Raw genomic sequence first — 24,796 nt, 5'->3', positions numbered from 1 at the left:
CTCATTTTTAACTGAAAATATGTCCTATTTCGGCTCTATACAGGACTTGGCTGTTTGCTTTAGTGAGGCCTTTGAAATCCATAACTCAAACTGAAGTCTGTGTCAGTTTGAAAGTGGATAAAATCAATTTGGTCAGAACAGACCTATATTTATTAGTCTCGCACAGAGCTGAAAGTGTTTTCTGTTGTGTAAAAAACACAAAAATACTTACTAAGGGATATAATTTTTGTACTACTCAGAGTCAATAATCATAATAATTATTATAATAATTATAGATATTACGATGATTATTATAATAATTCCTCTACAAGCAAGAAATAAAAAAATATGTTTGGAGGGAACTTTTCTCCATTAATGAGGACTGAATATAGGAAAAATAACATTCTAGTATTAGAAGATTTCTGTTTGCTGGGGTGTTATTTCATCTAGTGATTGCTCAGAGCATGGTGGGGCAGCCAGAGGGACTCCTCACCACATCAGTGTCAGCAGGAACCTCCTGGGCCTGATTCGCCTCAGACTCCCCTCTTAGGGTGGGTTGAACCACCCTTGGGAGGTCTTAATCTGCTGCTGAGGGTGGGTGTTTAAATGTGTAGATGATGAACTTTACCTTCAGGTGACTAAGAAAAGACAAGGCCACCATGGGATCCATCTACCCTACAATTCCAGTCTCCTGCAAGGATATTGATGTCTGAGCAATTCAACCACCAGAGGATTATAGCTCAGGGGAATAAACAGGGATTTCCGTGGTGGGATTCATCTCAGCTTGAGGAACACATCCATAGTGAGAGTGATGAATCACACCCTAGAAAAGGCCAGTGCTCTGTGCTGACTGGACAGTCCACTCAGGGGTACACATCTGACATTCAGAGAGCTAAGCCTGACTCTAAATCCCAGAAATGCTCTCAGCATGAGCATCCTGAGGAGCTGTCATGCTCAAACAGGCTTAGAGAAGGCACAAGGTCTCCAGACAAACACCAGCTGAATATATTTGAAGTAGAATTACAGAGGTCTTTCCCAACCTTAATAATTCTAAGATCATCAAGTCCAACACTGCCAGTTCCACCACTAAACCATGTCTTATCCCTGCTTCACAATTTTTTTAAAAAATTTTTTTGGTCACAGTTTGCTCTCTGGTCCCTGGTTTCATGAAGCACTTGCTACTCAATAATAATGGGATTAAAAACAAAGTGGTTCCCTGATATGCAAATTTTGGCTAGAATTTTGCCATGACCAAGGAGTAGGAGTGGATCAGCTGCACAGCTGTTAAGAGATGCAAACCACCGTGACCCCCAGCCTCGTACTCTGACACTTGGACTTTAAGATTTCTTCAGGGCAAATGATTGCTGAGCAGGGCAGGACATGCCTAAACCCAGAGCTGAATCCAGGATTGATGCAAGTCTCAAATCTTTCAAGCTCTGTGCTGGAACCAGTTTGGAAGATGACTCTGCTCTGACTTTTTCAATGTCCTGTTATGGATCAAATATATACATATATGCATATACATGTTATGTATACCATGTATTAGGAGGAAATTCTTTGCTGTAAGGGGGGCTCTGCACAGGCTGCCCAGAGAAGCTATGGCTGCCCCATCCCTGGAAGTGTTCAAGGCCAGGTTGGATGGGACCCTGAATAACCTGGGATAGTGGAAGTTGTCCCTGCCCGTGGCAAGAAGGTGGAACAAGATGATCTTTAAGATCCCTTCCAACCCAAACCACTCTGTGACTGGGGTTTTTTTGTTTGCTTGTTTGTTTGCAAACAGAACTGTGGTAGATGATAAATGTGTTTGGTTTCCAAAAACAAGGAGTTTGACTTTGGGTTCACGCCAAAGGCTGTACCTTGTTGTCCAGCCATGACGAAAAAGTCACTGGGACAGAGGTCCCCAGGGTTTTGTGAGTAATGCACATTGTCTGTGGGCACAGGGGTGTCACAACAAGGCCACCCTAAAGAGTTTCAGAAGCTCAGGAAAAATCTTGGACATCCTTTCTGTTTTGTTTTGTTTCTCCACTTGCTTATTTTACAAAAGGGTCCCTGTTTTTTTATGATCTAATCTTTTGAAAAAACCATGAACACCACAACCCCCTACACCTAGAAGTGTTACAGCAGTTTATTACTGATGACAAAACTTTTCAGAGATCATATGTGCCTCTGAGGTATAAAAAAATCTGCCCTTTAAAAGTGGCTTCTGCCTTCACAAACCACCTGGCCTCGTGCCATTTCACCACCTGCCTTGGTGACATTTGCTTCATGAGAGATCCTGCTCTGTGTTTGAACTCAGCAAGCCTCCAGGAAAAGGGCTCCCAGCTGTAGTGGAAGCTGCTCCCCGGGAAAGAACAGTTGCTATTTTATTTTTCAGGAACCCAGGGTTGGATTAATCCCTGGCAGAATTCCACAACCGTCAGCGGGGATGCACCAGGGGTGACTGTCTGATCCCATATATCGGGCAGTTCATCCACATTCCAGGGTTTGTTTGTTTAAGCCTGGTGTTCTGGAGTGCAACACAAACGAAAGCACTTGTTTTGCAAGTGGTGTGTTTCACATCTGTGGTTTTTCACTGATGTAGCAAAGAAATAATGGTCCTTACTGAGATTTCTGTTCTCTGGGGTGCTGGGAAGTTTTTATGTCTCATTTTTATCTCTGATTTTTTTGTGCTTTTGTTGAAAGAGTGTGGCAAATATATATATTTGCAAGCTTGATGTGAATGAATTAAGCCTGCAGACAATGAGCTCAGTATATGATTGCCTCAATCTGCTTATGTGAGAGGTCAACTCCACTTAACTGACAGAGGTGGATTCACCTTAGATTGAGGTGATCTAAGATTTGGGGAAATTGAATTTCTGCCTAAAATTTAGCTGCACAGCTGTTCCTCACACCAGGCAGGACAAGGTTGAGAAGTGGTTTTATGCTGCAGGAATGATCTGGGGATCAGATCAATTCTCCCCAGGGAAGCAGTGGAGTCACTATCCTTGAAAGTGTTCAAAAAACGAATAGATGTGGCAATTCGTGATATGTTTTAGTGGGCAAGGTGGTATTTGGTTGAAGGTTGGACTTGGTGATCTTGGAAGTCTTTTCCAGCCTCGGTGATCCTGTGATTTCAGCTCATTTGTGATGCAGTGCTGATGGTCAGAGCCTAAAGCAGCTTAAATCAAGCTTATGTGATGGAACCGAGTGTAAAACTACAGGTCGTGGGGTGAAATTTCAGCAAGTCGGTGCTGATTGCAGGATCCTGCAGGCCTTTCCTCAGGAAGCTACATCTCAACCTAAATCTATCTAGTGAGTGTAGTTTATGTTGAAGCTCTGGCAGCCCTTTCTCCAGTGAACAGGGTGCCCAAGGGAGATTTTTGTTATAATCTCACAGCCCTGATATTTGTTCTTTCCCCAGCAAACATTCTCTCATTTCCTGAGGTGAATGTTACACAATCATGAATTTATTCTCCTTCTCTCCTGCTTTCAGTAACTTTGGAGCTTGTTTACCAGTTTTAATGTCTCCTAAAGATGTGGTAAAAGCCTCAGAAATCCTGAAGTTCCTGCCTGTGTAAATCAAAGCTGAGCAGAGGGAAGAAAACTGAATTAGTCGTCTCATCTAGGGAAAAATTTTCTCCTTCATGTCACCTTCCAGGCTATCAGCTGCATGTTCTTTTCCAGCTGGGTGGGATGAGGGAAAGGCTGGGATTATTGGAAATAGGAGCACAGTCTTTGGCAGACAGGAGTCATAAGCCTGCTGCTCACACAACTGCTTTTTATTCTCTTGTTTCTCCAGCTTCAGCATTTGATGGGTTGACAATTTTCAGAGGGTAACTGTGATATAGAATTTACCTTGAGTAAGTTTCCCAGACTTTTACAGGGCTGTAGGAAATAAAACTGGTTCTATAAGACAAATAAATCTGGCTGAGACTTTTCACAGAGAAATAACTAGAGAACTCTCTGCAAGCCTCAGAGACAACATTTTTACATATCACCGTTTTAAGATGCTGTGAAGGACGAGGAATTAAAGCACAAGGAAAAGTTTGCTTGGTTGAAAACTCTGCATCCCTTTGGAATGGTTACAGGTCAGCAAGACAGTTCATGTATTAATATCCCTTAGTTAGCTAGACTAGACATGTGCTCCAGCTGAACCTTAATCCTGAAGTGCACCCAGCTTTTGGGGGATTGAAGCAAACCTGTCTCATTTTACACTGGGACAGATGATCCACATAGCTGGTTATCTGTGATGAGATTCATGTGATTAGAAGTGGGTATTTATGGTGTTGGAGTCTGCATAATTGGTCTACTCAATAGATGGAGTCAAGGGTGGAAATTACCTTTTCTAAGGTAGGTGTCTGTATTTGGTCAAACGAACTACCCTCAGTCCTTTGATTTATATTGATTATATTCACTGGCTCTGAATGAAGTCAGTGTTCAGGGAGCCCAGATATGGGCATACACATGGTAGACATCTAAATTTAAGTGAGATTAAGCCCATCCTAAGCTTCACTTCACATAGAAACCTCCTAGGACAGTCTAATGTGGTCCATTACACACCCTCCTGGGAGAGAGACTTTAAAGTGGGTAAATAACAGAGATCTGTTTCACGGGCTATGGAGTGGTGGCCTTATAGCAGAAGAGAAGCAGGTCCAGTCAATCCAAACCACTTCTTCTTGACAGAGAATGGCCAGGTGTACGTGCAGAAGAAGCCCACCATGTACCCACCCTGGAACAGCACCTTTGACGCCCACATCAACAACGGCAGGGTCATGCACATCGTCGTCAAGGACAAAAGCGCCGAAATGGTTTCGGAGACCACGGTGGAACTCAAGGTGCTGGCAGAGAGGTGCAAGAAGAGCAATGGGAAGACAGAGATATGGGTGAGCATCGTTATCTTCCCTTGCAGGATGCAGTGGGGAGCTGCTGCAGGGTAGGGGAATGCCTTGTGTCCGTGCCAGGCTGTGACTGCCACCAGCAGGGCAGCAGGAACTGGCTGCCGTCCAAGGAATGATGTTTTCAGTCTGCTTGGGTGTGACTTGAGGGAAAGACCTGTCAGAAAAGAAGAGCGTGGCACATTTATATCACCTGCTGCTGCTGTGTTGAAACATACCCTGTGCTAGTGAGGCTTCTGGTTCGGGTGAGCTGTGGCCACGTATTAATCTTTGCTGAGGATACCCACTGGGAACAAATCGTGATATGAGTGGCTAAACATGAGTTATTTTATGTTCTCTGGGGAAGCAGCTTTAAAAATTTAATCTGATGTCAGGAGACTGATTCACAGCTGCCTGACTTCAGAGTTATGTCAGAGGAACTCCTTTAAAATCGCTACAGTCAGAGTGGAGTAAACTTGAAGTAACAGACTTCGTAAGGATGCTAAATGTAAGGATCTGTTCCCCGCTAGTCCAAGCAACAAAGTTCTTGATAATAGTGTTTAAAATCTACTATCCAGTAGTTGTGAGTAACAATGAACTGGAAAGACATTCTGAGAGGAACTGATATAGTGGAATTCTTTTGTTTGCATTATTTCTCATGACAGTTCTTAGGCTAAGCTGATTGGGTTAAGGAGAGAGTGGAAAAGTCAAAAAGGCTTTGGTCACTTACAAGCCCTAAAAACAAGATTTGGTTGAGATTTTCACATTTGGATTTGGTTTGATGCCCCAACCCTGGCAGTGTTCAAGGCCAGGTTAGATAAGGCCTTGAGCAACCTAGTCTAGTGGGAGGTGTTCCTGCCCATGGCAGGGGGGGGTTGCAACTAGGTGGTCTTTATGGTCCACTCTGTTTTAAAACATAACTTTGAAGGAATGTGGATACTTAGGGATGGAATTGAAAACTAAAAGGCTCTGCTCAGCATGATTCCAACCCCAGTAGCCTGGCGAAGGAGAGAGGGGGCACATGATCTGGAGTGCTGAACTGAAGTGGATTTGGGAGACCCTGGTTCTGTTGTGTCCCAGCCTGGTGGCTTCTCCTCAGATCTCTCCACTTACTCCCTGATACAAGTTACACCCTGGGGAGGGTGGTCTCAGGTATCTCATCCTCCAAGGGTCATGAGGAGAGACAATATAATTTTTTTCACTTTTCTGTGCAAGGGCACTCTTTGATCTGGAGGTTAGAGAGGTGACCCTGCTTGGGCTGTGCTGGAGATTGAGTGGGGAAGGCACTGCTGTGGCTCTCAGGCTGAAGAAATCCATGAATTTAGGTCCTTTTATACCTAGGCAAGTGGATTCAGATTTCCAGAGGCATCTATGGGTGTTGACTCAGGTAGGTGGCAATTTCCAGGTCCAGTGAAAAGGTCAAAAAATGTGTCTGAGTAAGCTGCTAGCATCTTTCACAACATCTCTCGCAGTGAAGTTAGACTTGCAGAACTCAGTGTCTAAAAGACTTCAGTATCACCCCTCTGAAGGCTGGGTTTTTTGAACTTTCTCCCATTTTCCCCTTACAGGATCCATAGGGAACAAGCTTTCTCTATAGATAGAGCAGGTCCTGATCTGGTGTCTAAAAATCTGCCTTCATCTTCTGTGGTTAAGTCACATCTCTTCTATCATAACGCTTTGAGTGTTTGGTTAGAGGTGATCTACCCTACTCTCTCCTACCCTGGGTAGGAGCAACCCTAAAATTAGCATTCATTGGTATTCATCAATTCCCACTGGGAAAAGGAGATAGCTTGAAGTCATCTGAAAGGATGAAGTCATCTTGAAATTATTGCTGTCTTGAAGTCATCTGAAATGATTTTTCCTTCTTTGAATGACTGCTTAATGGCCTTCTTTTCTTGTTTTTCACTTATCTCAACCAGCTAGAACTGAAACCTCAAGGGCGAATGCTGATGAATGCAAGATACTTCCTGGAAATAAGTGGCAAGTGATTTTGTTTGTTAATTGACAACTCTGTTTCCTGGTCTGTGGGTGAGATGTGATGTCTTCACTAAAAGCAGTGTCTATGTTATTAGTGATTGATTCATAAGAACTGACATAACTATTTGAAATGAAAACTCCAGAAAAGCAATTTTTACTGTGTGATGGGGATGAACACTGACTGTTCTGTGTTTTGCAAGGCAGATTTTTGACTGTTTTACCACTAAAATGGTAGATTTTCCCACAACTTTTCCCATTATGCTAAACAAGACAGAATAGAAACATAATGAGCCAGTTCCCTTTCAAATAATTCTATTTTATGTACTACAAGAAAGACATTGAGGGGCTGGAACGTGTCCAAAGAAGGGAATGGAGTTGGGGAAGGGTTTGGAGCACAAATCTGGTGAGAAGTGGCTGAGGAAGCTGGGGGGGCTCAGCCTGGAGAAGAGGAAGCTCAGGAGACCCTCTCACCCTCTAAAACTCCCTGACAGGAGGTTGTAGCCAGATGGGGATCAGTCTCTTCTCCCAGATAACAAGCAATAGGACAAGAGGAGATGGATTCAAGTTGGCCCAGGGGAGGTTTAGATTGGATATCAGGGAAAATTTCTTCACTGAAAGGGTTGTCAAGCCCTGGCACAGGCTGCCCAGAGCAGTGGTGGAGTCACCATCCCTGGAGGCATTTAAAAGACATGTAGGTGTGGCCTTGACAGTGTTGGGTTAATGGTATAACTTGATGATCTTAAAGGTCTTTTCCAACCTGAATAATCCTATGATTCTGTACATGTGAGATGTGCCATGATGTGCATTCTAGTGCAGATGTGAAGGCTGGGATAGAATTACTGCTGACAACACCTGAGTGCACTTTTGGTGGAGCTTTTCAGTCCAAGAGCAATGCAGGCAAAAGAGGAAAATAACCTAGAGAGTGATTCATTTGATCAAATGCAGGTTTCTGCTGCAAGGTGAGCCGAACCTTTCACTGGGCTCTTTGCCTGCTCCAACTAGACCTCCAGGGATGTGTCAGCAGCTTGGTCACCCTGGATAGGGGACACACAGTCATGTACAGGTCTTCACCGGGAACCAAATCCCACCTGCAGAGCTTGATGTCCAAGTGAAATGCATTTTGCTTTCTTGAAGAAAATGGGTTGAATCTAAATGCTTTATTCTTCTGTCTTTTTGTTGCCAAAATTCTCATACCCTCAGGGTGAAGCTATAAGGTGTAGATATCTAGAAGGATAAAAAAAAAAATAATGTCCATGCTGATGTTTTCTTAACCATTCCTACCTTTAATATAGACTAGACTGTTGTTGCCTCCTTGTGTGTTATGTCAGAGAGGCCAAAGCATAGGAAATCTAAGTTGTGTTCGTGTTACAAATAGCAAGATCAGCATCAGATCACAGAGGGGACCATTTTCCACATATTACCTGTGTAACTTGCTGGGTAATGTGTGAGTGAAACAAAACAGCAATTGAGAAGGAGATCCTGCATGCATTTGTAGACACAAGCACACATATAAGCACATACATGCACGTGAAGTCAGAACTGGTTTGTTTGCTGTTCTGAAAAGTTTAAAGGTGAACTGTGAATAATGGCATGGACACAGCAAACAGCAAAGCAAATGTTGGCATTGAAAAATAACAAACCAAAATATCCTAGGAACATACATATGTGCTTGTGCACCAACACGTACATGATCACATAAGAGATTCAGTTAAATATCCACATATATGGATATATATTGGTATATATATACACACACGTGGGTTTGTGTGCATATATAAATAATTAATTATTTTAATGTAATTTCATCTTTTTCATGGTTCTTTCATTCAAAGTTAGAATTTTATGTTCCACTTATCTCTTAGGAAATTTCTGGTCTGCGTTTCAAAAACAATATTATGAATATTCAAGGGAGCTCAGAATCCCAAGTTTAAAGTAATTTTAGTGCAGGAATGATAGATAAAAAGCATCCAAAGAAACACCTAAACAAGCCTTGTGTGGGTTTCATAAAATGATATTTCTTTAAGTGTTCATTGCCATGAGTGAATCATCAGCTTCAGTCACTTAGTATGTTGGCAGCTGCATGTTCTCAAGGCATCTGATCAGGACAAGGTACCCTAATAAATCTTGTGCTTCCTTTCCCCCAGATGCAAAGGACCTGGCTGACTGTGAGACTGAAGGTTTCTTCTCCTTGCACCAGCGCAGGGGAGCCATCAAACAGGCCAAAATCCATAATGTCAAGTGTCATGAATTCACGGCCACCTTCTTTCCACAACCCACCTTCTGCTCTGTCTGTCATGAGTTTGTGTGGTAAATGAAAATAGAGCTATACTTTTTCTCTTTTATCCCCAGAGACTAGTTCTTGTGTCTTTGTAGCACTTATGAACATGGCTTAGTGTTGGACTTGGCACATCCAGGTTAGTGGTTGGACTCAATGATCTTAAAGGTCTTTTCCAACCTAAAAGATTCTATGATTCTCTGATGAATATCTGCTCCTGCTGTCAGACCCTTGACAGCTTACGTGTAGTTATTGCATCACTTCAAGGATGTGGTTCACAGCCGTAATCCCAACTGTGAAAATTCCCTTCATTTTTTTATTATTTACAAATATTTTAGGGTTTGGCCCAAATGTGCAGACATTTCTCATCAGTCCAGTTTGCTCTTTGAATATTGTGAAATTTGTTTTGTGAATATGTGCTGAAAAGGCTGTGAAAACCACAGAGAATCACTCCACCACTAGACTGAATGAAGGCAGTGAAATTAAATAAGCTCTACAAAGACTGATAAAAAGCAAAGTAATTTTATTGTCTTCCTTTCATTAATGTTACTCTCCTTTCTTCTGCTAAGGCTTTCAGGCAACTCAGAATTAACTACTTCTCTGTTTATTTCAGGGGTCTGAATAAACAAGGCTATCAATGCAGACGTAAGAAACTTTTTTTATTTTCTTATTGTCATTATTTCCTTAATCTTTTCTTAAGGAATTCCTTTATTAACACCATGACACACTTGCTGTTGCAGAGTGTAATGCTGCCATTCATAAGAAGTGCATTGATAAAGTAATAGCCAAGTGTACAGGATCAGCAATCAATAGCAGAGAAACAATGGTATGTATTATTAATAATATCATTATTAATATTATTGTTGTCATTTATTATTTGTTATTAGGCTGCTTTTAAAAACTTGAGTGTAATTCAGATGTTTCTATAAAACAACTTCTGATGAAGCAAAAAGTCCTACTGCAACTGAAAACTGTGTGATCTGAGTCCTTTGCTTTTTATATTCCCTGTGGTTTCATTACCTCCTACTTAGGATTTACTCAAATGCAGCTGCTGAAGAAGGCAGTTGCTGAATCAGAGCTGACATTTTTCTAATGCATAAAGTACAACTCAGAGGGAAGTCATGGACATGAAGTGGGGATTCACTGGAGAAAAATCTTCACTATCAGATGTTAGGCAGGACATCACACTGAATTTTCAGATCTGTACTCGAACATTCCCTTCTGTGTTATCTGAGATTTCCAAGCAGACAGTGGAAGATCTATTTCCATTATTATTTGTTTTATTTTTCTCATGTCAGTTTATTCTACACTTGACTTTTTGGTAGGCAAAATCAGAACTTAAACTCTTGACAGTACAATGCCCTTTTCCCTGTGTCCTACAACTTCTCTTTGCTCTCAGTCCCACCCTGACTCTTCTTTTCTCCTGCAGTTCTTAGAGATGAGATTCATCTCACTTGTCTTCTGACATCTCCAGGGTAGATGTATCCAACTTTGTCATCACCTTTCACTCCCTATGTACTAAAAGAAGAAAACCAGGCTCTTCCAAGGAGTGATTCATGACAACAAATGTAGAGATTCATTTCAGGATGAGATGAATCATTTTTAAAAGTATTTCCACTAAGCATTAAGGGAGTCTGGGTGTGTAGATGAAGGTCAAGCGGTTCTTTGGTCAGATAAAATCAAGCCCAGGGCTGAAATAATTGCCTAATTAATAACTGAATTGCATATGTTATTATGTATCAAAATTTGGCTTTGTGTGCCTGAATCATAGTTATAGATAGTTTCTTCTTGATGAAGGATTAAAAGGCTGTAGACGTTCTGTGGCGCAGGTTTGGTTTTCCACGCGGAGCTGAGGTGGAGAGGAGTGAATTGCCAACATGGTTTTTCTCTTACAGTTCCACAAAGAGAGGTTCAAGATTGACATGCCTCACCGCTTCAAAGTCTACAACTACAAGAGCCCAACTTTCTGTGAGCACTGTGGGACGCTCCTCTGGGGCCTTGCACGGCAAGGACTGAAGTGTGATGGTGAGTGCCTGGTGTGTGTGGCACAAGCTGAGCATGGCAAGGGGGTCATTGTCTTTAGAGGGCTGCAATCTGAAAAGCCAGATCTCATTTATCACCCTTCTCTGCAAAACCTCCATGAGGTGGCATCCAGAATGGTGAAGGAGTGGCCTACAGGACTGTCCTTCAAGGAGGATCATTCTTCAAGGAGGACGAGAACTGTCCATATATAGAAAGGTCTGCGGTCCTCAAGGCTGAGGGGTTGCTTCCTGAAGAGGCAAAGAAAATCAAAGAACACTGTTGACCTTCCAAAATCACCCCCAGTATGAACTATGCTCTATCTCCAATACCAGACAGACCTAAGCCACTTCACTATCTCCATAATCCTACACCAGTGGGGAGATCCTGTTCTGTGATTACAGTTTATCTCTGAGCTGTAGAGTTTTGGTAGCTTGTACCTGCAAAGGCTGATGGATGTGGAAACACAACCTTTGGCCAGAAGAAGATATAAAAAAGTCTCTATAGAGAACCAAAAAATGACCTGAGTGCCATTTCATGAGACATTAGAGCTGTTTAAATGGCTGTTCTCTGCCCTCAGCCAACAGCAGCACATATTCCTGCCCAACCCTTTATAGCCTTTGTTTTCCTGACTCCTCTTGTTCTTTCTTTCAGCATGTGGCATGAATGTCCATCACAAGTGCCAGACAAAAGTAGCAAATCTTTGTGGAGTTAACCAGAAGCTAATGGCTGAAGCTCTGGCAATGATAGAGAGCACTCAGCAGGTAAATCATCTGAGCCTTGAGATGCTCTTCTCATAATCAAAGACCTTTTATAGATCTTGACTTTTGTGGGTCACACTCAAGAAGCTACAATGTTTTTAAGCTCAGAACATGACATTTGGCTCAGAAGCCATTTGCTGTTTCCTGTACTCCAGGCTCGCTGTCAGCGCGACACTGAGCAGATCTCCAGGGATGGACCTCTGGAAATTGGCTTCCCAGTACCTGTGAAGGATGTAACACCATTGCAGGCATTGCCAGCATCTACAACGGGTAAAAAAGGTAATTCCACCTGGTGATACAGGGCAGCAGCTCTGTTAATGTTTTAGGTGGTCCAGGGTTAGTTGGAGGTGACAAGGATGGGGAATTTATTAGCCAGTGAATCTTTCATGCATCTCTCCAGCCTAGAGCAAGACCACAGAACATGCTGAGTTGAAAGGGACCCTCAAGGATCATCGAGTCCAACTCCTGGCCCTGCACAGAACCATCCCCATGAATCATACCATATGCCTGAGATTATCATCCAAATGCTCCTTGAGCTCTGTCAGGCTTGATGCTGTGACCCCTGCCCTGGGAAGCCTGTTCCAGTGCCCAACCACCCTCTGGAGAAAGAACCTTTTTCTAATATCTAACCTCTGCCCTTTTTGATCTCAGAATATCAACAACTTCCCAGCCACATCACCTGGGCAAGGCAGATACCCTGGATCCCAATCTGGTACTTTCTCTGCAAACATGCACTTCCCCCATGTCATCCCAACCTCTGATGACTCGAGACCCCAATCACCACTCCTTCAGCTAATGCCTAAATGCTCTTTCTGACCAGATGCTTGAGCACATCTCATACCTCCACTGGCAATAATGTGCTTATTCCCTGCTTGGGACTCACAGACTTTTAAAATCAGAGAACTTTACAGAGAAATCGAGCTATAAACAGGAGGTTTGGAGTTCTTCTGATCACTGTGGCCGATTTTCTTTCCAATTTCTTATTTTTGGGTAAAGGTTGACTTCCAGTAGCTTTGAGAACCAATGACAGATCCTCACTTCGCTCACCCAGGAGCTGATGTAGGTGTCACAGCCCTCTATGTACAAGAACAGATGTTAAGGAGAATAAATGAGATAGTGTGTCCTTTAGCCCCCAAGGGGAAATAAGTTATGTCCACATCTGTGCTTAGTTTCTTTCTTTTCTGCAAGTAGAATGGTTATGCTGATGTGAATCAGTAAAGCCCCAGATGGTTTCACATCTGTTTTACATGTGGACCTGTTTGTCTGCTGAGTAGTGTTCTTGCTGTTCAGTATTTTAGAACAGTGCAGCAATGAGATAAATCCAGTGAGGGACAGAATCTCTTACAAATTCATGTTGTTATTGTTTACATCCAAGTGAATGGATGGTTGAAAAAACTCTGAACAATTCCACTCCAGGACAGCTGGAATGCTTGAGCTGGAATGTTTCACATCCAGAGCAGGGACCCAGCACCCAGTGTGAAAATGCTGTCCCACCTTTTTGTCTGGACCACATTTCATGGGACCACATCAAAATGGCAACCAGCAAGAAGGACCAAAGGAGACAGGTGGCCAGAAATTAAGGGTTTGGTCATGTTTTGCTGCCATAAAACAAAAAAACATATGAAGGAGTTCGTAAAGCGATTTATAAAGTAATGTAGCTGAAGAAGATGGAATTCCACTGGAGTAAAAATTCCTCTAGACAGAAAGCAGTGTGGGAGCAGAGTCAATGTACTTAGATCTGGCCACCACATTTCTATTTGTTTGAAATACCCTTTTAAACCTCTAAGAACAGTACCTATAAGTGTTCTGGGGGTTTTCTGCTCATTTCCAGGGGTTTATTTGTATGCTTTGATGTGTGTTGCAGAGCCACAAGGCATCTCCTGGGAGACTCCGGTGGAGGGCACAATGAAGGGGGAGGCTCTGATAGAGACAGACTTGGGAGAACAGTCCCAGGAGCAGCAAGAGCACCAAGTGCAGCTAAAACTGACCATTGAAGATTTTGTCCTGCACAAGATGCTGGGGAAGGGCAGTTTTGGCAAGGTAAGCCAAAGGGGACTGAGACGCCACTGCATATGTTTGAATGTTGCTTTTTATGGCATGAAATAGGTTGTGGTTTGAAGGCCACTTGGGAAAAAACATAGAGTCATAGATGTCATAATTTAGGTCGAAAAAACCTTGAAGATCACCAAGTCCAACCAAGCCCACTGCTAAACCAAGTCCCCAAATGCCACATCTGCATGTCTTTAGAACACTTCCAGGGATAGTGACTCCATCACTGCCCTGAGCAGTCTGTTCCAATGCCTGGCCAACCTTTTAGTGAAGTAATTTTTCCTAATAACTAATATAAACCTCCCCTCGTACAACTTGAGGCCATTTCTTCTTGTCGTGTCCCTTGTTCCCTGGGAGCAGAGCCCAACCTCTGCCTGGCTGCACACTCCTGTCAGGGAGTTGTAGAGAGTGAGAAGGTCCCCCCTGAGCCTCCTTTTCTCCAGGCTGAGCAACCCCAGCTCCCTCAGCCACTCCTGGTGCTCCAGCCCCTTCCCCAGCTCCGTTCCCTTCTCTCTCACTCCAGCACCTCAACGTCTTTCTTGTGAGGAGTCCAAAACTGCACCCAGGATTAGAGGTGGGGCCTCACCAGTGGCCAGTACAGGTCACTGCCCTGGTCCTGCTGGCCACACTGTCGCTGATAAATCTTCAAGCCTTCAAAGAATCCTTGCCCTGGCATCGCTGAATCTTGGACTCTGTCTTCTCCTTGCTTAAGACACAGATCTTCTCCCTGTCCCACTAGTTACTGTCCCATGATTGCCCATGACAGGAGAGGAAATCCCCAAGTAAATCTGAAACTTCCCCTTCTCTGTGGGTTAATGGCTCCTGTGCATCCACAGAAAGCTGGTGGGAAAGATCTCAGTGCTGTCCCCCTTCCTGCAGCTACTTCTGCCAGCTCAGTGAGCAAACTCAGAGGGAGATGGAAGCATTAGCTGACAAGCTGAGGGTAGATCCTCTCTCGTCTCCAGAGCAGCAGGTCCCCAGCTGGGAACAATAACTGCTCTTTCCCAGCTCCGATCTGTGCTGGAGCGTGAAGCAATTTTTACAACAGCCAAGAATTTGTGCTTTAGAAACAAGAACCACCTGTTTTCAGCAGATACATTAATCTTGATGAATTATGGACTGCTCCTCCTTCTTGCAGATATTCCCTGGAAGGGGACTCACGTTATTCAGCGCCAGCACAGAGCTGCAAAAAGCAATTTCAGGGGAACTCATTATTGTATTTTCACAGCCAGTAAGGAAAAGGAGTATCATTATGTATCACATTGCTCACATCCCACAACTTTGCAAGGTGGAAACTGTGCTTTAAACAAAGAGCTGCTTTTTGCCTGCTAAGTGATCTGGAGCAATTCCTGCAGCCATTTCTTAAACTGGGAAAATATCTCCTGTGTTGGCTTTTCACACTTGAAAATCATAGACACATAGAATGGTTTGGGTTGGGGGGGATATTAAAGCCCATTTAACTCCAACCCCCTTGCCATGGGCAGGGACACTTTCCACTAGAAGGTGTCATGTCTACAGTTTGCATGGGAACCAGAGCTGAGGCATCTCAGAGCTAAGCCAGAATACCCCAAACCCCACAGCCCAGATTAACTTGGACTCAAGAGAAGTCATAGAAATATTTTTATTGGAAGAAAGGGACCTCTGGAGATCCTCTAATCCAAACCACTGCTCCAGACAGGTCTAATGAGATGAGGTTGCTCAGGTGTTTGTCTAGTCCAGTTTGAATACCTCCACTGAAGTAGATTCTGTACCTTGTTTTAACCCTCATACTAACATGGACTCTCCAAGCCTGCAAGCATCTGTGTCTCCCTGCAGTGCACCATGTGGGTGTGCAGAGGATGGGCTATTTCATGCCTTTCTGCAACAAAACTCACCCACGAGTTTCCTGTGTAGGTGTCGCTCCTGGTGCCCTCATTTGCTTGGAGCGAGATTCACTTCCCCATAGAGGGGACAGGGTGTGCAGATCTCAGTGCCTGGATGGTCTCCCCAGCTCTGCGTGGACCAGGGAGGTTGAGGACCAGATCCACAGCCTCTGCATGAGGTCTGGCATTGCCTACCTGCCCCTTGGAAGTCACAGCACACGTCACAACTGTGGCGTGTTCCCCAGTTTCCCCACTGGAGCAGTGCCCTGCACAAAAACGAGGGTAAAAAGGGTGCCTGCAGCATCAGCACTGTTAGCATTTCTGGTCATTCACTGCACAGACAGAGGGAGGCTCTAGGCTCTACTCTCTGTCTGGTGCTACAAAGTGAAATGCAGCAGTAGCCAAAAGGGTAAATAAAACTTTTGTCAGGGCTAAAACATGTCTGAGCTTACTCAGTAAATAGTGTCTGGTAGAGAACTTCAAAGACCTCTTTGATGAATCTTACATATTTATTTAGTCTATGGAAACAGTGTTGACAGGCTGTTAGTGTGAAGATCAAGACTGGTACTGCCTTCCAAGGTAGACTTCTTTGCTCTGTGGTCTCTAGAAAACACTTTACTTCTGCTCCATGTCTCATTTTCACTGTCTACAAAAATAGATAGAGGTTGTAACTCCTCTGGGATGTATTCTCCCATTCTTAGAGAACTCCTGCAGCAGCATGGGGCACCCAACCTGTTTGCTCAGACCTGCTAACTGGGAGGAAGAGGAGAAAGACACATCTGATATAGATCAGTCTAACCACTAGTGGACATTAATTTCCACCTGCTGAGGATCTGGTGCAGGACATTTGCATTTCAAATGGTGACAAAGCAATTATCTGTTTTGTTATTTGAAGTCAGAAAACAGGAAATGTGTCTCTGGAGCATTTGCATGAGGATGGTTTCTGTTATCAGAAGTGGCTCTCTGGTATGTCCTGTCCATACAGGCATGTAGGACCCTGCTTTTGTAATCACCAAGAACTTCTCATCCCTTCCCAGGGCTCAACTTCACAAAACTATTCTGGGTGTGGGGAACAAATTCAAAGTCTACAAAATCTTAATGGCAGAACTGGGCCTTAAACATCAGGTTTTTTAAGGTCTACCCTGGTGAATTCCCCAGAGCTCAGCTCCCACCCTCAGATGGTTGTGTTGCCTGCTCTGAGAGGAGACAAACACTCCTGCTGAGCAGCTGTTTCCACCCTAGGTGTTCCTTGCTGAGCTGAAGAGCACAGACCAGTATTTTGCTGTGAAAGCCCTGAAGAAGGACGTGGTACTGATGGATGATGACGTTGAATGTACGATGGTGGAGAAGAGAGTCCTCTCCTTAGCTTGGGAACACCCATTCCTGACTCACGTCTTCTGTACGTTCCAGACCAAGGTAAGACAAGGATCTGTCATATTCCTCCATGAGCTGAGGGTGCTTTACTGCAGTACAGATACTTGGTGAAGGGCTTAAGTCTGCCGGATGTTAGGGAACAGTTTGACCATGAAGTGGTGCTCAGGGAAGGGATCTTCAGGTTAAGCACTTGGGAAGTGGCTCCAGAAATTTGATCTGCCTTTCCGTATGAACCTGGGAATGGGATAGAGCATCCAAGGCTGACTGAGGTATGCAGAGACCTGCTATTAAAATCTGCATCCTGGTACCCTGGGCTGAGGATGTTCAAAGGCACATCCACAGCCAGAGTAAAGATGTGCCCACCCTGGTGTTACCTGGACCTCTTGCACCATGAAGCATTATGCTGCAACAACAAGCCCAGATCAAAGAAAACTCAAGAAACTCTGGTTGTGGAGAATAAACACGCTGTCATTTACTTCTTTGCCCCCAGTAACAGGTAAATTGCACCAGACACTGGTGATGGTGGCTGCAGTTCAGAGGGGCAGCACAAAGCATCACCTGAAAACCTGCTTAGGACTCCAAACCAAAACTGAAGTGACATTTAAGTAATGTGTATATATCTTCGTGGCTCTACTTGCCAACAAACCACCAACTGATCAGCTTTCCAGAGCTTTTCCTGCAGCCATCACCAACCAAAGCATACATGAGGCAAAGAAAGAAATGGTGGAAATTTGAGAGATTGTCTTGTCTGTTCAACCTACTCAAACCACTCCTGAAAGATGATTGATGTCTCTTAGCTCAAATTCAGAGCAGTGTCACGTAGCTACCTGTCCAGGGTTTTGTTAGGATGTTCCCAGTCCCTGGTCAGCCCCAGGATGCTCCCAAGTCCCTGCTCAGCCCCAGGATTTAGTGGCACAAATCACTGTTCAGAGTGAGGTTAAGACCTGCTCAGCAAGAGGCTCGCTGCTTCTGCAGGGTGAGGAGAAACAAATATAACCTCTGTGGTACATCCCAATCATCTGTGGGGTGTGGCACCTGTTTGAAGACAGATTAAATTTATAAGAGGGAATGTCTGGGGGGGATGTGACACTGATCCCAGGCATTAATGTTTAACCCCTTTGGGGCTGACAGGATGGTATGTCCTGGGAATGGATCCTTGCCTGGAATTAATTCCCTATCTGCAGGAGCTAGATTTCAGAGCAAAATATAAATGACGCAATTCCAAAAGCAGAGAAAATCAAGATTTAATGAAAGAGATAAAATATTCACAACAGTCACAGCTCTGTGAGGGAGCATTTATTCCAGAGAATGCTGCTTGTGCTGCCTGTATCTCCAGAGAGATGCTGGCTGATGCCAGCATCTGACTGGCACACAGCAGCTGAACCGTGTTGTCTGTGCTCCAGCCTGGTCTATCCCTGGTCTGGAAGCTGGAGGTCAGGTTCAGGATGGATAAAGCAGTGATAATCTGCAGCTCTGATTTCAAGCAGTGCATGCATGGAAGGGTCCACTTTCCTCATGAGTCCACAGCAAAAAGGTGAGAGACCCAATGGTGTCCTGCAAGGAGCCAGGTGGGATTTTCTGACCCTTTAAGAGAAGTGCTTCCAACCATGGCTGAGGAAAGGGAATCTTGCAGGATGGGAAAGCAATGAATGCCTGAAAAAACTGTAGGTTCCAGGCTCAAAAACCAAATGATCTCTTCCTACACTGTCTTGTGGGCAGCACCACAGTACTGCCCTCCTGTCCTACAGAAAGAATCTCCATCCATCTCATTCCAACCCTTTATTCCATTCTAAGGTTATGTAATCTCTCCATCTTGCCCTCAAGTTCACAGACAGAGAAGCTGGAATGTGGCTGCCCAGGCCAAAGCTGCTCTGGGCTGTGATTGATTTTTAGCTCATGTTTTTCTCCTCTGACCTTTGCAAGCTAAGCAGCAATTACTCAGTGTGGGAGAGTCACCCAGAGCAGGAGATCTGAGACAAGCCATGGATGGGCTTTCATGGCCCAAAGGACAGCATGACTCAGTCGGAATACCTTTTATAGCAATCATTTTAGAATCATAGAATGCTTTGGGTTGAAAGGGACCTTAAAAATCATCCAGTTCCAACCCTCCTGCCATGGGCAGAAGCCAGGGCACTGCTGTGTAGAGTCCCTGTCTGGACTTCAATATCAAAAACGTGAATTTTCAATTAAAAAAAATATATTTTTTGGTTTTAAGGTTTCACTGGATAGAAGAGTAGTTTCAAACAGAAGTATATGTGTTGATGCATTTCTGAGTCTTTAATGCTGTGGCTTACCTGAGTTGCTTCAGGTATTGTGTGCCCTGGCAAAGGACAGTAAAAACAGAATATTCCTACACTGAAACAAGGGCCTTGGGAGTCCACATGTCTCCAGAGGGGAAGAAAGAAGTCCTATAATCTGTGGACAGTTCTCGGAGCTCTGGGATAAGTTTCAGTGAGGTAATCAGTGAACATTCAAAAGCTTGACAGCCCTTCAGACAGGTTTTAGTAGGCATCTAATGCTCCTCTTTATTCCTGCTGAGGCTGAATGATCAGTGCTTCAAAACTCAGAATACTTGTCTTGTTTCGCTACATGAGAGCACATGCAAGCCCAGGGTGCTTGTGGGTTTTTTTCCCCCAATCTTTTTTGAATCTGACTGTTTTATTTTACTGCAGTCATCTTTGTATCCAGATATTCAGCTGACATAATTATATGGTGTGAATTTCAATAATAAGCTCAGGGAGCTACTCTGTTGTATTAGATTTAAAGGGATGCTGTTATGTTAAAGAGGAGGAAAAACATGTTTATAATTCTATGAAGTCCCAAAATTAGTAATGCCAAAACAGTGATTGGCATCCCAGTGCTTATGGTTTATTCTTCTTTTTTGCATCTCACTGATCTTCTGCAATAAAAATAGGCTTTCCCTTTTTGAAAGTCACTTTTATTTCTGTTTCTTTACTTCATTGACCAAGTTTTATTAACACTTTTTACCTAAATGCAAATTAAATCTTGAGGCATTTTGACTTGTCGCACAAAATAGCAACAAAAACTATTTCAACCCAAAAGAGAAGTAATCTTTATTGCAATTTAACAGCAAATATTACAGAAACGTTTATTTTCTGCTTTACTGGTGTGTTATATCTTTTCAAAGTCCTGGTGATGAGCCATTTTCACATGCTCTGTTGCTTCTACGTGCTTAGCACTGACTTTAAAGTCTCTTACGTTGGCAGGAAGGAGAAATGGATTATAAACAGGGAGTGTGGTCCTAATTAAAAATTCTTAGGCTCGAAAGTGTTTTCTATGAGTGTCATCAGGAGATTTCTCATTCAAATGTCTCCTCAGGGGATACTGCAATTCCTGCAAAATTTTTCCAAGTGCAGTTTGAGTTTTCTTTTCTCTCTGACCTGCTGCTGAGGGACAGGGCTGAATTATCTGACCTGCATCAGAGTGTGTGGTTTGGTACATCTGTGTTTCGCACCCACTGGATGTTCTGCTCCACTTGCCTGGTTGTGCCATAGACCTTCTGAACAGCTCTGGGTCAGGCCCACATGCCCTTCCCAGGGAATGCATGGTCCTCTCTGACTACAGCACAACCTAAATAAGGTGTGCTGGTCACTAAACAAGGTGTCCTGGGAGGTCAAACCAGGTGTCTTTCTAGCCAGCATCCTAATTTTGTCATTGATGAGGGAGGAAGGCTGAAAAATAGAGTACAGGGCATCACAGTAATTTTTTTCCTTGTATAAACCATCCTTTTCCCATGTGCAAACCATCCCAAACCTTGGTGTGCAGCCATTTGGGAGACAATCCCAAAGCTACAAGGTCCATAGATCTTCTCTGGGTTTTTTTGGGGGGATACATCAGCTTGGAAACATCTGTCCATCCTCCTAGTATTTGGAGTATTTTTGAGTTTGGAAAAATCTGATTCAAGGCTAGTTGGCCATATGTGAACCAGCTAATGAGAAAGTTGGGAATGAGTTGGGGTGTTTAGGGAAGCTTTGAGGATTTTGCCTCTTGCAAGCAGCAGGCAGGAAAACTGGCAAGGTCTCCTTCAGTCCTGGCCAAAATTTCAACATGGTTTAGCAGAAATAGCAGCATGTCAGCAGAGCTTTGGGACTCCAACAAGGTTGTGCCAGAGAAGGTGTGAGCAGCTGTAATTATAACATCAAATATATGAACTTTTAGCAAGACACTTCTGGGTGGTGTCAGCCCGTGTGCTGTGAACAGGGGGAGTGTATTGGCTGGGAAAAGAGGAGGACAGATCACAAGTGTGGTTTTTTTAAGTGACAGATGATTGACATATTCAATACACATATTCTCTTTGCCTTCCCATTGTCCAGCCTGAGGAAAATCAGCCCAAAATGCATAAAGCTTTGCATGAGATTTCCAAAAATCTGCAGTGTAGCTGCTTTTTATCCTGAAAAAAAAATTACTTCTTAAAATAAAAATATTAATTTTTTTTGCCTATTTTCAGCTGATAACATATTTATGTTTCACAAGTTTGACTCCTTTTTGTTAAGTTTTTGTTCTGGTGGTTTTTTTACCTGTAAATCTTCACAGAATCTTATCCTAGCCTTGAGAAAATTAGTCTTTTTCCAAAATACCATCCAATACTGATAGGAAAACCACTTTCTCTTGCAAGACAGAGCTGATAGTAACTCGGCTTACCGGTGAGGGATATCTGCTCTGAGCTGTGATGAAGGTCTTGGGATCTCAGAACTCAGGTGAAAGGAGCTATTGCCAGCCATGTATGCACCTTTATCTATACACATGTATTCCATATATGTGTGTAAAAATATATTCATATGCTTTGTACCAGGTACATGGGCACACAACACTAAGCATCCCAAACGAGCAGTTTAACAGGCAGTTCAAAATGCTGACAGTGCGAAGATTAGAACAAGAAATAAACAGTGAGATCAGGGACTGGACTGAATTATTTGACAGCTCTAAGAAATGCTGCCATCTCCAGAAGATGGACTAATATTACACAAGAGGGGGGAAAAAGTCTTTAAACTAGAGAACAAAAGTAAACCTGGGGGTGTTTTGGTGCAAATAGCAAAAAATTAGAAATGTAGGTGAACTTCTATGGTCATCTACTAGCAAGGAGTAACCCTGTGTTTACTGTTCCTCATGGGAGTAGAAAACATTCCCTGCTTTTCCACCAGATGGGATGCTGTGATGGGATTGCAAAACACTCTGAGTGGTGTGGTGGAAAAGGCTGAGAGGCCTTTGACTCCCATCTATGGATGAAGTAAAATAAATCCAAAGCTTGGATAAGAACCCAGACTGGGCTGAGCTGCATGAAAAGCTGAGAGAAGAGGCAGCTGCAGGAATTGAATCATAGAATCATAGAATGGTCTGGGTTGGAAGGGACCTTAAAGAACACTGTATCATGTCAAACCTTTCTCTTGGCCAGGGCTGACCTAATTCAGTGGGATGGAGCAGGATTAGGTCACTTAATTTGGAACCTTCTCCACATGAAGCCATGCTCTAAATTAGAGTGAAGCCACGCTGTCCTGCAGCATTAATTATTCTGATATTCAACCTCCTGGAAGCCCTGGGAAGAAGAATTTTCTCTCTTCAGTAAATCGTGTTAAATTGTGTATTTGTATGGATACAAGTGCTTTCAAATGCGAAGAAAACAAAATCTGAAAATCTCTGCAGAAAAGTGCTCTGGAGGGCTCCCAGCTGGTTTGAGGATTTTAAGAGCCTGTTAAAGGATGTACCTTCAAAAGATCAATTTAAATACTGCCTGCTTTCTACTCATTGTTTATAAAGCTGGAAGCATCTCTGATAGTGACTATTCATTCTCACAGCAGTTGAACGCAGAACAGAAGCAGATTGGATTAACTCCATCCCTGCCATGTCCTGCAGAGTGAGGGAACAGGTGGCTCTGTGGAGAGGAGCTCAGCTCAGCACAGGTGCTGAGGGGCTGATGAGGCAGGGAATTGAGTTCTTGCAGTAATCAAAGCTTTCAGCACCTGGCAGGATTGACTAGATGAGGGAACTGGATTATTTTTTGCACGTCCATGTCTGTGTGTTGTACAACGTCATGTTGTGTGGTTCTGCTGCTGTAGGAGCAACACTTCATCCTCCCACAAAAAGGTTTGTCATGTTCCCTGTGCTGCAATGGAGAAGGCCCCTGGAAGATGGTCTGGAAGTAGAGAATGGCTGATATACGGATGTTCTTATCCACATGGATGTGCCAATTAGTTTAAGAAGCGTTGGGTCAACACACAGGCACACGGTGGGATTCCTGAGGTTATCCTGTGCAGGGGCAGGAGTTGGACGTCAATGACCTTAGGGGTACTCAGGATTTCTATGATTCTATGTTTCTATAACTACCCTGGGACAATATCCATCCCTGAATGCAGGAAGTGCCTTTATAGTCCTCCTCGAGCTCTGTGGTTGTAAAAGATGGTCCCAAGCTCTGCTGAGAGACCAGACTTTTTCCGTTCTGCTGTGTGAGTCTGGAACCATGGCCAGAAGTTTGGCTTGAGAATTTGCTACCTGGGGATGCTCCCACAGGTGGTCAGGATGTCACCTATCACACGTCTGCAAGGGAGAGAGGCAGGGAACTCTTTCTAAGCCTCCTTCAGAGCTTTGTAAGTCTCACCACTGAGGAGCAACATTCCTGTTTGTTTGGCATCCCAGTCATGCCATCCCAGCTGCCATGTCTGAGAATCGTGGAATCATAGAATGGTTTGGTTTAGAAGAGACCTTTAAAGGTCATCTAATCCAACCCCCCTAGAATGAACAGGGGCATTTTCAACTACATAATACCCACTTAACCCCCTCTGACGTGCCCCAGGTGCTGACAGACTTCAGAGCCTGGCAATAGCAGGCAGGAGCCATCAGGCAGCTTTCCCGGGACAAGAGGAAGTTTAGGTTGGAGCCTGTCTGCAAACACGTCCCCTGTGCCACTCTAACCCTTTAACCTTTGTTGAGCAACACTCTTGAGTTTTCAGTGGTTTCAAGTATGGGTCTTGCCACTTCTCATTTTTAGTGTGTTCTTTGACTCTGTAGATCTCAGGCTTAGGAAGCTGACTCCAATAACTTGTTGCAGTTTGCCCTGCTTGATTACACCTTCCTACTCATAATGACGCACTTAGGGCTGATCTCAAGCAGTTTTTCTCCATGACCCATTCCAGACAACTGCCCTTTGCAAGAAGCAAGGGGAACATCCAAGCCTCAGAGCAAAAAAGTCAGAGTGATACCATCACACAACAGTGTTTATGTACCACTCTACAGCACCTGGTAGGCCACAGACTGCAGTGCTAATCATGCCTGAGTTTGTCTGCAGCTTTACAGCTTAAGGCAGTTGAGCAACAGAGTTCATATATTTGGATGTAAATTAATCTGAGAGGTGGGCAACCTCTTTCCTTGGATGGCAGAAGGGTGCTGACAAAGTCCCCAGTTTCAAGTTAGAGTCCCTGGTTCAATTAAATAGGTACATCAGATGGTTGCTCAAATCCATGAGCAAACAGAGCACGATTGCTTGTTCTGCTGAATAAACTTGGGCTTCAACTTGCACTTAAAGATGCGTGGTAAGGTGTAGCCAAAATTAGTGGACTTTCCAGGGAAACCCAAGGGTTTTCTGCTTCTCAGTCCACTAAAGCTGAATCTGGCCCATTTGAGGACCCATCAGGT

General features: G+C 43.7%; 1 protein-coding gene across 4 annotated transcripts in view; it reads left to right on the top strand.

Moving 5' to 3' along the window:
* PRKCQ (protein kinase C theta) overlaps window positions 1–24,796 on the top strand; it is a 60,164-nt gene that overhangs the window by 19,788 nt on the left and 15,580 nt on the right. For 3 of the 4 annotated variants that reach the window (XM_027739949.2, XM_027739948.2, XM_039383491.1), the window contains 10 exons: window positions 4,642–4,841; window positions 6,752–6,812; window positions 8,954–9,116; window positions 9,698–9,729; window positions 9,825–9,910; window positions 10,980–11,109; window positions 11,758–11,867; window positions 12,020–12,143; window positions 13,729–13,904; window positions 17,018–17,191. In XM_027739949.2, the coding sequence (XP_027595750.1) occupies window positions 4,642–4,841; window positions 6,752–6,812; window positions 8,954–9,116; window positions 9,698–9,729; window positions 9,825–9,910; window positions 10,980–11,109; window positions 11,758–11,867; window positions 12,020–12,143; window positions 13,729–13,904; window positions 17,018–17,191 (1,256 nt within the window). Of the gene's footprint in view, window positions 1–4,641; window positions 4,842–6,751; window positions 6,813–8,953; window positions 9,117–9,697; window positions 9,730–9,824; window positions 9,911–10,979; window positions 11,110–11,757; window positions 11,868–12,019; window positions 12,144–13,728; window positions 13,905–17,017; window positions 17,192–24,796 lie in introns of those variants that run through there. The other variant, XM_039383492.1, reaches the window with a different exon arrangement.

This window comes from Pipra filicauda, unplaced genomic scaffold, assembly GCF_003945595.2.
Source record: "Pipra filicauda isolate LSUMZ 115617 unplaced genomic scaffold, ASM394559v2 scaffold311_size1313980_pilon, whole genome shotgun sequence".
NCBI classification, from domain to species: Eukaryota; Metazoa; Chordata; class Aves; order Passeriformes; family Pipridae; genus Pipra; species Pipra filicauda.
This window is presented reverse-complemented; position numbering and strand designations above follow the sequence as displayed.